Source organism: Cydia amplana, chromosome 8 (assembly GCF_948474715.1).
Source record: "Cydia amplana chromosome 8, ilCydAmpl1.1, whole genome shotgun sequence".
Taxonomy (NCBI): domain Eukaryota; kingdom Metazoa; phylum Arthropoda; class Insecta; order Lepidoptera; family Tortricidae; genus Cydia; species Cydia amplana.
Window position 1 is genome coordinate 9,937,652 of NC_086076.1, and position 18,363 is coordinate 9,956,014.

Sequence of the window (18,363 nt, forward strand, 5' to 3'; positions counted from 1 at the left end):
TTAAAGTGATATTGGCACCCACGCATTATTTTAAAGTTAAACAAAAATAGGAAAATTAAATTCAGTGGTCGATTTGCAATTTACTTTTAGTAGAGACCTAGGCTTAACATGTAATATTGTAGAGATGAGAGATATCCAATATTTGCTTAAGGGAGGATTTTTTCCGAGAAAAGACTTTCTCAAAATTTCCCGTCTAAGATATATTTCCGGCAACGGCTCTTCACTAGATCTTTTATTTTGGGGGGCAATTTTAGGGTTGTTAGATGGTTGTTAGGGATAAGCTATTTGAAGTGAAAACTTCTTTAGCGGCGCTGGGCACTTTTTGAGGTGGGGAAAAATGATAAACTCGAGACAGCGTAAGGCGATCACGTGACCGTAAGCCCCGTAAGGTGGCCACTCATAATTTAAATGGCATTTAAATCAATAAAGAAAAACTCAATGTTATTTGACATTTATGTTGCGGACTCCTTTTCAAGACTCTTTACCTATGTTCAAATAATTTGACGTTGTCATGGCAGTATGTAAATAAACGTGTCAATGAAAAAAGTGTGATCTTATTTGAGAATGATAATAATATATAGGTAATAAATAAATAGGATACCTCCGCTAAACGTATGTATCGTGTTACCGGGCGTCGGTGACATAGTGAGGTGAGTTTTCACTTCTATCGGCACTCCCGGAGTGCAACCGTTGTTGCTTGTTTTGGTTCAGTTTTAAACATTTTCAACCTTCAGCTTAATAGCCTGCAGTCTACTGATACACTGTACCTTGCGCAGGATTTAAGTCAGTCAGTGGGCTGCTGATAATAACAGGCTGCTAATAATAACAATATGAGGTTTCCATCAATTTCCCAAGGCTTTATAAATATAACGAGACCCTTTCGTTTCACCGCCTTAAAACAATAATGATTACAAACGTTAAATGGGAAGCGATTTATCATTTTTCAATCGTAGCTCATATTTGTATGGGGTTGTATGAAGCAACATCCTCCGAAGGCAGATGTATGTAGTTACTCCCCATTCAATGTTAAACTAACTGCTGAACGGTTCGCTGGCTACCGTATCACGTACTTTAATTCAATACTAAGTTTGGGATCGACCTATTGACCTCAATTGGCAGTAGATACGCACTTTTGTAGAGCACTAATACTTAAGTAGCATGAAAGACCGAAGATATTTAACATGAACATTTCACAAACTTGAACATTGTAGCTCTGTTTATAGGACCTTAGGTTAGGTATGCCCCTTTATTCCAGCGATTACTTAAGTTAACAATGTCAATTTACTCGTAACATCTAGTTTTGATTGAATAACTTTAAATCTTCTACTCTGGATTGAATTGGTTTAACTCCCGATAAGGCCAAGTAAATGGGATTATGACAATTTGCAGACGAAATTTTCTACAAATGTCTGATAAGTATGCAAATAATTATGTATTATACAGTAGCTACTTGTTAGTTAGTAGTAGCTACGTGCTAAGTTAGCTTTCTGCAAAGAAATAATTCTACTACTTGAGGCAATACAGTAGGTAAGTATATGGTGGTATAATTACTCGTAGGTAGATATTTGTAGGTACTAGGTACAAAGAACTAGGTATTTAAGTTCCACATAACAATTCCCGTATAATTAGCAAGTCGTCCAACAAAAACAAATAATATAAAGTCCGTTTAAAACATAAACCCTGATGCTAAGTTAAGTGCGTCACTCACCATCAGAGTGGCGCAATTGTCTTGTTTGTTACAACTTTCCTATCACAACATCTTCGGTAAAACACAACTAATATATCGCGGCGTAAAACAATGGTTTGGATGGAAGGACACATGCAAATGAACTGACCTGACCACCAGCGTAGCTTGACCTCTGGACCGTCTTCCGAGGTAGATGCGAGGTGAGAAACGTCTCGCCGTCGAAGAAGTGGAGGGGTCTTAATGAGTGGCCGCTGAGAGTTGGCATGTCGGCGGTCGGCTCAATTCGACACTGCCTCTATAATTCGAGATGATCGCACCGGAACGAGCTTCGGTTTCACTGTTTCCACTGCACCTGTTAATCAAACACTGAATAGGTACTTGTTTTAGATCGTAGTGATAAAAAAACGAAAGATCGCCTTATTAGAATAAACACATTTATATCTAATTTATGTTCAGCTACGTATGCAATATACGAAAGTCATATTATATATTTTAATGATTATATATATTCTAGAACAAAATTTTGGCTTATACTTAATCAATTTAAATTACAACAATACAAGTAGAACATAGACCTAACAAGATCCTAATACGTTGTTATTGCATTTATTACAAATCTGCTCTCCATAGCATTCAAACAAAATCGTAAATGATGGTGATGATGCCTAATGCTATGTATAGGTTATATATAAGGAGGAACGACAAGAAGGCGCTTCCGGAAACAATGTGTCATTTAAGTGCTATAGAATAGAGTATTCTTTAAATATTTTTTGTACCAAGCAGAGTCCGAGGTCGAGAGTTCGAATCATGCCCGAAGTGGTGATTTTTTCCAATAATAAAAAATCTATAGGTAAGTATTGTAGTAGTCATATGGAAAATATATCGTAAATGAATGGAACCGCGCACCCAACCTCCATCGGATTTGGCCGTTTATTTCAGTATTGTGCATCAGACGAGGAAGCGAACAAACGCAGGAAGCTGATATTAATTAACACGATAATGAATACCAGCTTGAAGGCAGTCATCGCGGTCCTTGGGCGATAGGGATCAGCTAATGATCTATTGTTTATGAATGATAGTAATGATGCGTGAAGGTGGCAAGCGTTTGAAGTATTTTTCAGGATTGGTTAAAATATTATTTAGGCTAAGTTGGCTAATTCTTGAATGTTAGACTAATCTTCTTCTTAATCAAATTAGAAAAAAACCTTTCGGAAAGATGTTTGCTTTCCTGGTAGAGGTCGGCAACCTCAGTTCATGAGCTGCATGCAGCTCTTTCGAGGTGCAATTGCGGCCCTCCTAGGCCCTCCTAGATTCCCAAAAGCTAGCCTTTATTAAAAAAGAATTTTACCCATGTGTCGACTACAAAGAGATGTATCCACTTTTTCACCTTACTGCCTTGTAATAAGGTGAAAAAGTGGATACATCTCTTTGTAGTCGACACTACCTTACCTTAATTATTCCATAGTCACGCACTGTTGATACAACTTTTTCATTTTCAGCAAAAACAACCTTCATCCAAATATTGTTCGGTTAGGTATGTCAAATGCCATAATTAAACATTTGTACGTAGTCACATTAGGCAATTAGCTAAGTCCTGCAGTTTGGCAGAAGAAAAGAAATCTGTATAATAGGGTTTATTTCATCTGAATAAATGTTTTTTTTTATTAGTTTCAATGCGGGATAAAGTGCTGCTGTGGGGGTACAGTCAGCATCAATATAGCGGATGAAGCAACGCGCCAAAAGTATCTGCCCCCCTAGAATACTTTGAATAAGCAAATACTTAGTGATATTTGTCCACAGTTTGCGTTCATAATCATCTACCACGGTCTAATTGTTGTATTGTATAAAACATATCTCTTTTTGTAAAGCTATTAAAGAATGGTACTTTTGAGGCATAGTTGATACGCTAAATAAAGTCGTGTAAATATATTTTTGGAACGTTGGCTTGTAAAGATGTTTGTGAACTCGACCGTTGACAGTAACGTGGTTCGCCGGAGGACATCATTCATCACCCGGTGGACTTAAGACTTAAGGGCGGCTAAGCAATGATTTATAACTCAAGATAGGTTATAGGCGTTCCAAAATTGAAGCGCTTACTTTGTGACAAATTGGACAAGTTGCTTTTAGTCGCGGCTGGACAAGCGAGAAATGTGCACGTGCTAACGAGCTCCCGCACACCGAAAGAGAAAGAGACAACCTTATGATTAACAACGAGTGTGATAAAGATGGACGGAATGAGAAAATTAATAAAAAATTACAGATTTATTCGTAAGCACAGAAATAAATATGGAAGTATTTTTTGTGGTCCTCAAGTATGAGTATAACCTATCTATGGTTATATAATATCATTGCGGCTAAGACGCTAACTTTGTAAGTACTAGACTAGCCGAATATCTAGGATGAAGTGGTCCAAATCTGCGGTTCTTGGTTCGGACGGAACACAGGATGCCATGGCCCTCGCCCATTAGCGCTGCATCTCAGCTTAAATCCAGCGCAGGCTCGGGCACACTTCAAGCTATTTTATAGTTTGACTTCATAGGTGTGTGTACTTATATGTCGGTAGGTATGTACAATTGTACATATGTATTTAATTATTTACATTTTTAAACTAATTATATACGTTATGGGTAATGGGATAAAAAATTAGCATCCTACATCACTGATTGAGCTATTAGATATGTATATTGGCAGTTCTCAAGTTAATGGGGTCAAGTCTGACATTTATTAAAATTAAAATGGACGATGTACGATCGTTCATATTAATGTTTAGATTTACGACTATTATGTCTTGATTTTATGTCATTTTCTCATTTTTAATATCCGGCAGATTCTAGTGATCTTTAAATGATGACTTAGGATTTAACCTAATGATGCTTTATTTGATTATAAGTCATTATTTTGACTTTTATTGTACCATTTATGACCTTGCATATAATTATTTGGCTTGTTTTATCAAGCTAGGCCGCTTAGACGATTTTACGACATCAAGGTAGGTAACCTGTTACTTACCTACAATATTCACGATATACTTAGTATTAGTAAAATGTATAATTCGTTGATATAGGTTGTCAACACATTATCGTCTCGCCTCTACGAAAAATTTTCGCTAAAAACCTACTTGGGCAAAACCATGGCACAGGGTACGTAGCGCTACTTGCATATTAGCTTAGCAGTGAATGGGTTGAAATATATTAGGATGCAGATACAATGCAGATTTTTTAAATTGCACTTAGGTACATGCTAGCCTAGCCTATAGGAATCGGCCTAGGCCCCATACATTCCATTACTCTTCTCTTTCCGCGCAGACTCTATAGGTAGGCGGATTTAATCGCCTCTCTATTTTAAGATTTTTTAAATATATAGATATGAGCGTTGTAAGGTGTGTTTCCAAAATGCAAAAACTTCCAGTAATAAATAGTTATTTGTACAACAAGAGATCAAAGTTTGATATTTCTTCGAGTGCTTATTTTGAGTCCCGTGCAAGCGAAAGATTCTATACTAATTTAGAATCTTGAGCGTAGTAAGGGACTCAAAAGCGCACGAGATGTAAATAACTATGATCTCCTGTAGTTCACAAAACTTTTCACCTCAGCAGTGAGAACATATTAGAGAACCCGAAAAATGTATTCCTTCTTCATGACTTACCTATTCACTCGTTTTCTTAAGATATACTAACAATTAAGTTTTCACCTCAACAGCTCGAACAAGGGTACTTTGCTACTTAAAAACTCAGTAGTAACTAGAGTTTTTAAGTAGCAAAGTACCCTTGTTCGAGCTGCTGAGGTGAAAAATAGTTTACCTATTGCTTGTAGTGCTTCGCAGGCTCAATATTAATAACAATGACGTCCGGGCGTTTTCACGCGGCGCGCCTCCGTCCGCGCTCGTTTTGACCGCGGTATATAAGAGCGCCTTTGTTTTTTACCTCCATAGTCAAACCCAATCCTCACACAGTCAACTGTGCAATGAAATATTAAAAACAAAATAAATACATTTCCATCTTCGCCGCAGTAGGGTGAAGTGTTGCCAAGTTGCCATGTCTTGGAAAGTGTTTAGTGTGTTGTGTGTGTGTGGCCTAGCCCGGACTCAGGTGATTCCGGGGAAGTCCCGGACGAACGAAGGGGATTACAATACTGTGAACACCGATGGATCCTTTGATTTTGGGTAACTGAGTGCTTTGCTATTGATCGATTGGTACACGAGAGTTTTAGAGATTAGTTAGAGCAGGTTGATTATCCGATTAACTACGAGTATTTTGATACTGTTGTAATGATAAGGTGTGATAAATTAGATCATGTCATCATTAACATTTTGTTGTTATCTTATTTGCGGTAATGAATTAATGAATACTGAAAAATAATTTATGAAACGAGAATAGAACACACCAAAGAAAATTTACTTATTGAAGATTAATTGTCAGGGTTAAAACTTTGCACGGTTTTTATTACATACCTATGATACATGAAATGAATTACCTAAGTATATAAAAATGGCGCTTTTAATTAATTATATGTACTTTCTTATAAATAATTAATAAAAATCACAATTAAAAATCTCTACTGTCTCGGCGCACTGCCCTGTCACCAATTCCAATCCAATTCAGTATATAACTTATCTCCAATAATTAAATACTTCATATTCTTCAATATTAATAATGATTTCACTTCATTGTGTTTCAATCAATTGCCAAATCGCCTTCGCACACACAAAATATGATTGATTACTTCGTATGACTTAATAGTGCATGGGTCACATATTAAAGTATACTTGGTCAACCAGATCTTGACAGTAGAAAAAGGCGGCAAATTTGAAAAATGTAGGCGCGAAGGGATATCGTCCCATAGCAAATTTGAATTTCGCGCCTTTTTTTACTGTCAAGATTTGGTTGACCAGCTATAGTTATCCGACAACAGATACGCGAATAAGGACCGGGGCAGCAGCTACCACTTGGCGCACGCTAACGCCAACAAGGTGGTCGGCGGGCGCTTCGGAGCCGTGGACCCTGCGTCCGGGACCGTCAAGGAGACCGTCTACACCGCCGGACCTAGAGGGTGAGTGATCACATATTAGTACCACTACCAGATCTCCATACGAACCTCTTAAGGCGTGCCCAGACGAGGGTTATTTTTCGCCAATCTGATGAAATTGTCCGATCAAATCAGTACGTGTGGACGCAAAAGGCAATTTGGCTCGCTGATTTCAATCGCCGATTATGACCAATATTACCGATAAAATGGAGGTGCGGACGCAAGAATACCAAATTGTGCCTCTTAAACTGAAATTGGTGATTAAATTGGAGATCGACGCCAATTTATTTTCTGATCAAATCGACCGATCTGAAATCCCGTCTGGATTCCGCTTTAGAGTTGAGAGTTCCAACGATATCCACCCACGCGATGTCCCAGGGATACCTTATTCTTAAATTGTCAAATTGGGCTTTTGGCTTAATAGGAATTAAGAATCCCTTTCAACGTAATACACATTGAACATGCGTAGGATCGGTAGCGTAGTGCGTGTTGATGGTAACTCGATCGATCTAGCTTCATCTTCAGCTTAATCTAGATCGATGTAGATCGATATAAGTATTATAATATCGAACCTAAGTATAAGCAAGTATAAGTCAGTATTAATAATAACCAAAACTGTGATATTGTGACCCACCAATTTTTTGCTACACCCTTTCCAGGGTCCATGTATATAACATTTGTACTATGGAATGCAAATAAAGATCTCTATCTCTATCATCGACTTTGCGGCGACAAAGTATTTAGTGCCACTATAAATGTCATATTTTCATAGGAATTTGACATTTCTTCTGGCACCAACATACCCTTGCCAAGTCGGTGCAGAGCCTGACCCTATACGTATTCAATGTGTAAACTACAGTAGGTACCTAACTACCTACCCTAAGGGATATTTGCCTCATGGTAAGAAGTTCACAGATGCTACCAAAATTCCTCTCCCATTAAAAGTACTTAAACCAAAACAACATACATGTAGACAAGTTTAACGGCTCACCACGGTTGGCTACACAACTAAAGTTGACAATTTTCAGTTAGATAAGTACAGCTACCAACAGTTTGGCACTGACATAAAGGCTAGCGTGAACGTAACGTGACGTACCTAACTTACTTTCTATGCATCTCGCTCGTACTGGCATATTAGTGGCGAGCGAGATGTATAGAAAGTAAATTCCGTAGACGTTAGCGTAAAATATGTCAGTATTGACACCGAGTGACTCGTGGTACGGGTACAGGTATGGCATGAAAGATTTTTGATATATTTTGATTACTATTTGGGCATATCTGTGAGGACTAATTATTTTTACTCGAACGCTCCTTAATCGCAAGATTAGTCTCAGAGCAGTAGTCCTATTAGCGTTCACACACTAGCATCTTGATACGATTAGGTAACATGAGAACCGCACGCATTGATAATAGGCTTAAATGTTGATTGATAAAGTAAGTATACATAGGAGTACGTAGAAAGATATCTATCATACATCTCGTGCCACGACAAGGTCAGGAGCACTAGAGCGTGCGGACAGCACCGTGAGTAAAAGGTGCATGAACCATCCTACAATCTTGCTACAACTTCATTGTTATCGAAACAGACTTGCTATACGCAAATAGGTAAAGAAAGTAGGCGATATGTGACTTAAGTTATCCTTGCCAACCAGAGATGTACAAAATGGTTTTAAAAAAGCATTTAAATACAAAATGCAAAATACTTTTCAGATTTACTATTTCAAATGCAAAATACCAAATAGTTTTGCGTTTTGTATTTCAAATGCTAAATACAAAATAGGTATTTTCAAAATACTTTTTCAAAATAAAATACCTTTTGACCAAATCTCAGATATTTTTATTTATTTTAGGTACTTATTTATCATGAGAAATAGAGACACAATGCCGAGCCAAACAAAAACGTCTAATAACATGGCACCTTATGCATGACATTTTGGTCATATTTATCAGTAGGTACGCGTATCAATAATGTAAATCATGTAAATGTTTACATTATCTAAATTATCTTGTTGTAGTACAGTACATAGCCGTTCCAGTATTGTAGGGATAACAACAACACTTCAATATCATAAAAGTAGGTAATCAAATCAAATCAGTAACCACTTCACCAGCACCAGCAAACAATAAATCAGTGAAATCGAATCGTCGGCGTCAGCGGCGTTGCGTTTCATAGCCATAGACAGAGATGTACAAAATGGTTTTAAAAAAGCATTTAAATACAAAATGCAAAATACTTTTCAGATTTACTATTTCAAATGCAAAATACCAAATAGTTTTGCGTTTTGTATTTCAAATGCTAAATACAAAATAGGTATTTTCAAAATACTTTTTCAAAATAAAATACCTTTTGACCAAATCTCAGATATTTTTATTTATTTTAGGTACTTATTTATCATGAGAAATAGAGACACAATGCCGAGCCAAACAAAAACGTCTAATAACATGGCACCTTATGCATGACATTTTGGTCATATTTATCAGTAGGTACGCGTATCAATAATGTAAATCATGTAAATGTTTACATTATCTAAATTATCTTGTTGTAGTACAGTACATAGCCGTTCCAGTATTGTAGGGATAACAACAACACTTCAATATCATAAAAGTAGGTAATCAAATCAAATCAGTAACCACTTCACCAGCACCAGCAAACAATAAATCAGTGAAATCGAATCGTCGGCGTCAGCGGCGTTGCGTTTCATAGCCATAGATCATGTTCGTCGTTTTCGTTTGACATTGACACTAGTCAGACATAATAGCCGGTTTAGACTCTCGCGCGATCCACGAGACGAGCCGCGAGCCGCGCCACGAAACGCGAGTGTAAGCGGTGGGCTCGCGGCTCGTCTCGTGGCTCGCAAGCTCGTCGAGCTAATATAATTTAAACACTAACGGCACGGCATAAGGTTTATAACCGAATGACAAGCCGAACGCGAGTGCGTCGAGGCGAGCCACGAGCCGAGCCGCGAGCCGCAAGTCTAAACGACTATTGAGACCGTGCACGATGGCAGCGCCGCCTAGCGTTCGCAACGTGGTCGGCGCTGTCAAATAGCGAGCGCAACAAAATAAAGATTATTCCTTAAAAATATTTACTATAATGTACTTAACAATGTGCGGAATCTATTCGTATTTAATGTTAAATACACTTGGTTTTTGCTTTAGTGAAAACAGTAAGAATTATCTGTGTATTTTATATTATTCGGTCAATATCCTTCGTTGTTGTTTCGTTACAAATTCAATGAATAAACGCATGTTTCACTGTTTTGATGACTCACTATCCTTTTCCTGGGGATACGTACGATGCTTGCAATTATAAAAACTTTGACCTTTTTCACAGGTTTTAATCAACACATTTTATGTTAAAAATTTATGTTCTCCCGCTTAAGACACAATGTCTGTTGTGACACTTGTGACAGACGACAGATAACCCTACGTGCCAAAAGTGTGCTTTTGACGGGCTTTAAATAACTAATATTACAATCACTTAATGTTGGTACACTGTATTAGCTATTTTATTAACATACAAGAAAAACTCTGTGTTGACATAGACTAGATAAAATGTTTAGCCATTACGTTGTTAAGCCTGGAATAGTACTATATGATATAAAAAGCTAATATCTAGCTCGGCGTTGAAAATATATAAAATTTACTATTACGGTTTCGTCCAGTATTATTGCAGTTTACCACACAATAGCTATCGTGATTTTTATCGTAAGTATGATTATAAAGCTAAAATAACTGAGAAGTATGGGAATTGACAGAAACACTGATACCAATCTTGTCATTATTGGCCACATCAAGCGCTGCGATCGTTTCGGCTTCCCCTACGGGTGCTTTGCACGGAGCGAATAAGGCGCGCACTCTGACTGGCATGGCTAGCAGTAGGCGCCTCTATCGGTCAAATTTGGCAATACAAGCGTCATTCGTTCATTTCATTTTGTTTGACTGGTAATGTCGGCTAAACTTAAGCACAAAGTATTTTGCATTTTGAAATAAATGCAAAATGCAAAATACATCTCGAAAAGTATTTCAAATAAAATACAAAATGCTTTTTACTAAAAGGCATTTAAATGCAAAATACAAAATAGGTATTTTGCATTTTGTATTTGCATTTTAAATAGAAGTATTTCAAATAAATCGCATCTCTGTTGCCAACGCATGAAAGCTTATTTAAAGTACCTAGCTAGTTATTGTACGAGTAGGTGTACTTACTACTTTTTAAGCCTGTAAGACGAGTGAAAAGCTTCATCTACGACTTACTTACCTAATCGATTAATTTTTATATTTTCTCCGTATATGTTTGAATCGTATCACATTATTTTCCCATAGCTTTCGGGCGAAAGGCCCCAATGTGCACCGCAAGATGGACCTAGACCAGCGGCCGCGCGGGCCCATCGGGAACAAGGACGACCCCTTCTTCGACCCCAACGAGGACCCCAGCTACGCGTACAAGTTCGACACCCGCACCTACTCCAAGAATGAGAACGCTGACGCCAGGGGAGACGTTAAAGGTACATAACATCCCATGACAATACATTTTAATATATGGGCATTTTCAGTTTTTGCACACACTAGGCTCGGCCTGTCTACGATACGAGTACTGACCTCTTAAAACGTATTTCTTCACGTGCAAGTTATTTTAAAAAACACGGCTTACATGGCGCATCACTATGTAAATAATTGTGTATACCTACCTACTGCAACGTAGATTTTTCATTTATTACTATTTTACATAAACTGCTGGGGGCTTTAGTTCTTAAGTGACAGTTGTACTACTATTACTACATCGATAAAAGCGAAACGAAAAGAAATACCTAGTACCTACCTATGTGCGCCGTGAACAAAGTTTTGTACGGAACACTAATAAAAATGTATGGGGATGACAGATGCTACGTATGCTATGAAAAGTCACGTGACTATTTCCATACATTGTTTAAGTTTCGATTGGCGTTTTATCAGCGATTGTCTTGGCTGGGCCCCCAGGTATACATTAACGGTGTGCACTAACTATGGTGTCTTGTAGTGTTTTGTATCACAATATAATTATTGTACTCTAATTTTTTTTTTTATCTATTTATTTAAAAGAAGCCTTTATCAAAAAGACACGTCGGCTCCGTTGGGCCTCTATAACTAAGAATTTCAACGAGCGTTACTAAACAAAAACATCAAAAAAACTGTACAAAAATTTCGCACTTTTTGAAAGGGGTTCCGCCAATTAGATTGGAAAACCCCAATATCCATTACTGTATAATCTCTACCTTGAAATAGTTCCGCCCTCTTGTCTCGAGTCCGGACACATTCCATTAGGAAGTGATGCATATCCTCGACAGAGTCGCAGATATCGCAGTTGGGCGACTCTGCTTTCCTCATCAGATGAGCAAACATACGAGGGCTGTTTGATAAGTACCCGTTTATGAAAAAAATTATCAGTTGTTTTTGTTTATATGCATTTATTTTTCTTCATAGTCTCCTTTTACCTCTATACACTTGTTCCACCTATATTCAAGCTTCAATAAACCATCCAAAAAGTATGATTTCGGAAAGTCATTAAAATAGGCCTCTGTGGCGGCAATGACTTCGTCATTTGATCCAAATCGCTTACCACCGAGCCATTTTTTCAGGTTGGGAAACAAAAATAAATCGCATGGGGTCAAATCTGGAGAATACGGGGGGTAAGGCAATAGGGCGTAGCGTAATTGTGTTAATTTAGCCATCACAACTCTAGACGAATGAGCTGGTGCGTTGTCGTGATGAAACAGTACTTTTTTATTTTTTAAATGGGGTCGTTTGTCCTTCAACACAGCGTCAAATTCATCTAATAAATTGGCATAGTACTGCCCTGTTATCGTTTTCCCCTTTTCTAAGAACTCAATATGTATAATACCCTGCGAATCCCAAAAAACGGTCGCCATGACCTTTCCAGCCGATGGAACGAGTTTGCTATCTTTCGCGCAGGTTCACCCGGTAAAATCCACTGCTTCGACTGCCCTTTCATTTCCGGAGGGTAGTGGTGACCCACGTTTCGTCTACGGTCATGAAACGACGCAGAAACTCCTTCGGGTTACGTTTGAACACGGCCAAACACTGCTCCGAAGTAGTCAGTCGGTTCCGTTTTTGTTCCTCCGTGAGTAAACGCGGCACCCACCTCGCCGATACTGTCTTCATACCCAATTTATCTTCTAATATGTTTTGTACCCGCTCGATTGGAACATTTACAGCATCAACGGTTTCTCAAAGTTCAATTCGGCGGTCGGCTAAAACGATATTTTCAATTTTCTTAACCATATCGTCTGTAGTGACCTCAATTGGGCGGCCTGGGCGATCCTCATCAAAGACGGTTGTTCTCCCCCGCTTAAACTCGTTAAACCAGTATCTGACGGTTGTCATAGAAGGAGCACATTCATGGTAAGCCGCTTGCATTCTTACTTTTATTTCATCACATGTTTTTCCTTCCAAAAACAAGAATCTAATTACAGACCGATACTGCTCTTTCTCCATTTTCACAATTTTAAGTTCACGCTTTCACTGAATCGCTGTCAAATGAGAAAAAAACAAAAGAATGCTGTTTTTAGGGTTCCGTAGCCAAATGGCAAAAAACGGAACCCTTATAGATTCGTCATGTCTGTCTGTCTGTCTGTCTGTCCGTCTGTCCGTCTGTCCGTCTGTCTGTCCGTCCGTATGTCACAGCCACTTTTCTCCGAAACTATAAGAACTATACTGTTGAAACTTGGTAAGTAGATGTATTCTGTGAACCGCATTAAGATTTTCACACAAAAATAGAAAAAAAACAATAAATTTTTGGGGTTCCCCATACTTCGAACTGAAACTCAAAAATTTTTTTTTCATCAAACCCATACGTGTGGGGTAGGTCTTCAAAAATGATATTGAGGTTTCTAATATATTTTTTTTCTAAACTGAATAGTTTGCGCGAGAGACACTTCCAAAGTGGTAAAATGTGTGTCCCCCCCCCTGTAACTTCTAAAATAAGAGAATGATAATACTAAAAAAAATATATGATGTACATTACCATGTAAACTTCCACCGAAAATTGGTTTGAACGAGATCTAGTAAGTAGTTTTTTTTTTATACGTCATAAATCGCCTAAATACGGAACCCTTCATGGGCGAGTCCGACTCGCACTTGGCCGCTTTTTTTTTTAAATTTTCCCACCTCTGAAAAATGGCTTAAAACGATTGTATACATATTTTCGGCCCGTGATATTAATACATTTGGAAAACGGGTACTTATCAAACAGCCCTCGTATTCAATGGAATGTGACCGGACCGAAGCCTGTGAGCACGTACCATTTTCGACCGGTATTGTACTCTAATTATGCATGATTAGGGTGAAAATGGGTCCTTTTGTATAAAATATTCATAAAAATCTTATTTATTATAATCACCAACTCACCAAATTCCGTAATCAGGACACTACTCGTACGTGGACGACGTCGGCGAGCGACACGACGTGTCCTATATTGCGGGCCGCGACACCGGCTTCCACGTGTCCTCGGCGCACCCCGACAGCCCCAACCTGGTCGGCTCGCCGTTCCATCGAGCCCCTCTAGTGCGAGGGGAGACGCGGCCGAGAGGACGCACTGCTGTGCAACGTGGGCTGGACGGATCCTACAGGTATTACAGACGTGTTAGACTGTTAGTTAAGTGTACAAGGCAGTGGGACTCTGGGTCCCATAAGTTGACGCACTTCAACCTGATTGGTTCGCTGTTCTACCGAGCCCGCGGCTTGTGCGAGACCAAGCCCCGCTTGTGCGAGAATAGACACTGCCACTGCCGTGCAAGGAGTGCTCAGTACGGTTACCATCAGTTTGTCACTGACATAAACGCCGTCGAGAACGTAATTTACATTCTATACATCCCGTTTGCACGAATATGCGAGTGCGAGCGAGATGTATAGAAAGTAAATTACGTTCTCGACGGCGTTTATGTCAGTGACAAACTGATGGTAACCGTACAGGTACCGTAACGTGGGTAGTGAAATTTTTCTTACATGGCAGTTGTCTGCGCACCCTGACAACTCCAAACCTGATCTTCACCGAGTCAGTCCTGCCTGTGTAAAAGGGGCCTCATTTTAAACGCATCACTCACTCACTCACTCACTTCGTTCGTGTTTTAAACACACCGTATCATAAATAACTATTATAGCGAATAGTACCTAAAAACTTAATTTGTAATGGTTTTAAAATATTGTAGATTCATATCGGCGGGCCCAGATCAGAGGCGTACGGAGAGCAGCGATGCGCAAGGCAATGTACGAGGCTCCTACACTTTCCTGGACGACAAAGGAGTGCAAAGGTATTTCATACAACCTGGGTATTCATCATCATCATCATCCTGGCGTCAATCCCAGCTGTGCCCCCGCGCGATACAACCTGGGTATTATATCAGTATAAATCTTGAGAGATCCAGAAGATACAGGGTGGAAATCCCTTATAGGTAATGGATCTTAGATCTATCATCTATGGAACATAATATTTAGGATTTGCAGCCGAAGATTGCCGTAGAAAACATTTTTTTTTTTTCATTTCTCATGCTCTGAAAGTGGGTCATTGTTGTTTATCTATGAAGTGTGCAGAAAGTGATACGTTTCTACTCTCAATCTGCAGCAGAAGTAGCTAAGGGGCGCTCAGATGATGAATAGGCTTAGGATTTGGATATATTACTTTGGCACGGCTTTATCACCAAATTAACTATTTTAGTCATTCGAATCGTGTCACTAGCGAACTTGATGGTACAGTCGACAGCAGATATAGCTAGCGGGCGAGGTGTTCAAAATTACTTACACACTCTTATTCCCTTTACAATAAAGTTGTGCTCCATCTAAAACATTGCTGATAAATTCAAATTCTAAGCCCGAACTAGGTATTCATTGCCCCTAGGGACCGATTGGTGATACGTTATAGTGTGGAACGACATGTAGCCTACCTACTGGGACTATTAATTTTATTTACACTGTGTCTATTAAACCCTTACAAAATACCCTCATTCGCACTAAATACGAAAGGACCCACATCATACCTACATCTCGCTTGACTATCGTCAAATTTGCAATATTGGCATAATTATGTTAGCTTCAATTTAGACTTCAACCACGATAAATTTGTACCGACTTGGTAACTACGTGCATACGTAATTCCCATAGGAGCGCGATACTAAGTCTTGATGTAGAACTTGTCATGAAAACTTAGTGTTACAAGTACCTACTCAAGTACGAGTAAGAGTGCGAGTTCATACATTTGCTACTTCCGGTTAGTAGAACACTAATCAATGTGTAGGTCTTTAGATCGTGCATGTGGGACTGTCTGTCTTAGGCCGAGTTATACATTTCTGTTATCAGTATTGTACTAGGTATCTACTTATATAAGTTTTTGGAAAAAAAATCATTTTTGGTACAAGCTTTTATCGCTGACTGTACTTTTCTTACGACAGACAACTAATACTCATTGAGACAATTCTAAAAACCCCTAGATTCCATTACATAGTCACATACAGGTCGACCTAATAAAAGCTTGTTAAAAATATTCACGATCGTTCCAGAACGGTGAACTACATAGCCGGGCCGGGCATCGGCTACCGCATCGTGAAAAGCAACAAGGACCCGTACATCCCCGCCTACTTCCCCACCATTCCCAGCGCGTACGACTCCGACTTCGTGAGCGCGGGCGCCACCGGCTTCTCGCCCGACGACACAGGAGTTGGTGATATTTTCCAAGGTACACCAGTTACTAACTTGCCTACTAAGTTACTTTACTAAAAATTTAAGTTTCGAACTTTTACTTTCTTACCATATCTTCTTTTTAGGATTCCGTACCCAAAGGGTAAAAACGGGACCCTATTACTAAGACTTCGCTGTCCGTCCGTCCGTCCGTCCGTTCGTCTGTCACCAGGCTGTATCTCACGAACCGTGATAGCTAGACAGTTGAAATTTTCACAGATGATGTATTTCTGTTGCCGCTATAACAAAAAATAGTAAAAACAGAATAAAATAAAGATTTAAGTGGGGCTCCCATATAACAAACGTGATTTTTGACCGAAGTTAAGCAACGTCGGGCGGGGTCAGTACTTGGATGGGTGACCGTTTTTTTGCTTGTTTTTTGTTGATGGTGCGGAACCCTCCGTGCGCGAGTCCGACTCGCACTTGGCCGGTTTTTTGGTTACCAATACGCCTAAGTCTACAGATATAACTGTGCTTATTATTGAATAGCCTACTGAAATGCAAATTAATTCGATATTTCTCTTTTATTGTTCAGGTCCAGACGCTACTGCTGCTTCAGGCCACGTAAAGCCTTCGCCATTCTCAGATAAAGACAAACCTGGCAAGCCCAGCAAGAAGCCCATCAAGCCCACTCGGCCCACAGGCTTCACTGACGACGATGACGTCACCGGAGATGGCGACTATTCCCAGTCCTACAACGGGGATGACGACAATCACACTCCTTTTGACAAGGACAGTGACGACGGCTCTTATAACCAAGGCGGGAGTAACCAGGGCTCTTTTAACCAAGGCAGTGGCAATAAAGGCCCCTTAGGCAGTGGGAACAAAGGTCCTTTTAACCAAGGGAGCGGCTCTGGCAGTCAAGGTTCTTACAACCAAGGCAGCAGCAAACCCCCTCTTAATCAAGGTGGAAGCAGTGGCGGAAGCCAAAGCGGCAACCAGGACGGCGGCGGCGACGAAGACCTCGGCTTTGATGGAGACGCAGGCTTCGGAGACAAGCCCACCAAAGGACCAGGTGATGATGATGAATAGATGACAAGCACATGTTAGTGATCTTGTCTGATTTTTCAAACTGACAGAAACATTCAGACCACCGAAAATGAATCAAATTTTACTTAGCACTTTCTTGTTCGCTTATTAAAGTAGAATCTATTACTTATTTTCTACAATTGTGTTTAAATCTTCTTTGCTAATCACATTTGATAGAAGAATGCACTGGACCCTTTTATATAACTCGCTTGATCGCAATAAACTTTATTCACGACCAATCTGGTTTTTATTACACCACACCTTCCGGCACCAGCACAGGCAATGCACCGCATGGACTTTAGAACTGATTACAAATTACAGGCAAACCGGGGCGGCCAACGAGCAAGCCTTATAAACCGGCGAAGAAACCTTATGTGCCACTAAAACCTTTCCAGCCGACGAATACTAATGACGAGAGGGACGATTACGGCGCTGGGAAAGGCGATAAAGATGGTCCGCTGTACGGTATAGGATTCAATATTCAGCACACTAAACCGGGAACCACCATTATTAGGAACATAGGCCAGGACTACTTCGGGGTCCCTCCGGGCGTGTCGGTCCGAGCGCACGTGCAGAGCATCGACTTGTACCCGTACGAGTCGAAACCGATCTCGCCATCCGAAGCTATAGAAAAAGACAAGACGTAAAACTATAAATATACCTAATAAATTATTGTTTACTTTTAAGTAGGTATTACCGTGGCTATTCGAACATTTCTATAACAAAATTTGTATTAAACAATATTTTGTATGTGTAATAAAAATCGCCTCATGCTTAGCGAATAAAGATTTCAACCCAAGTAACTTCTTTGTTTGATTGGGTTCTTGTCAGCGCGAACCAGATTCAAATAATCCACAATATACACAATATACATAACAGATTATATAACATAAT

The 18,363-nt window shown here is 39.5% G+C and overlaps 1 protein-coding gene across 1 annotated transcript; it reads left to right on the top strand.

Moving 5' to 3' along the window:
• The first annotated feature begins 5,553 nt into the window (after nt 1-5,553).
• On the top strand, nt 5,554-18,143 carry LOC134650049 (uncharacterized). Its single transcript, XM_063504873.1, has 8 exons — nt 5,554-5,848; nt 6,598-6,735; nt 11,038-11,219; nt 14,135-14,339; nt 14,919-15,020; nt 16,263-16,438; nt 16,976-17,455; nt 17,791-18,143. The coding sequence occupies exons 1-8, from the start codon at nt 5,721-5,723 to the stop codon at nt 18,114-18,116; spliced, it is 1,737 nt and encodes a 578-aa protein (XP_063360943.1). The 5' UTR covers nt 5,554-5,720; the 3' UTR covers nt 18,117-18,143.
• The last annotated feature ends 220 nt before the right edge of the window (nt 18,144-18,363 follow it).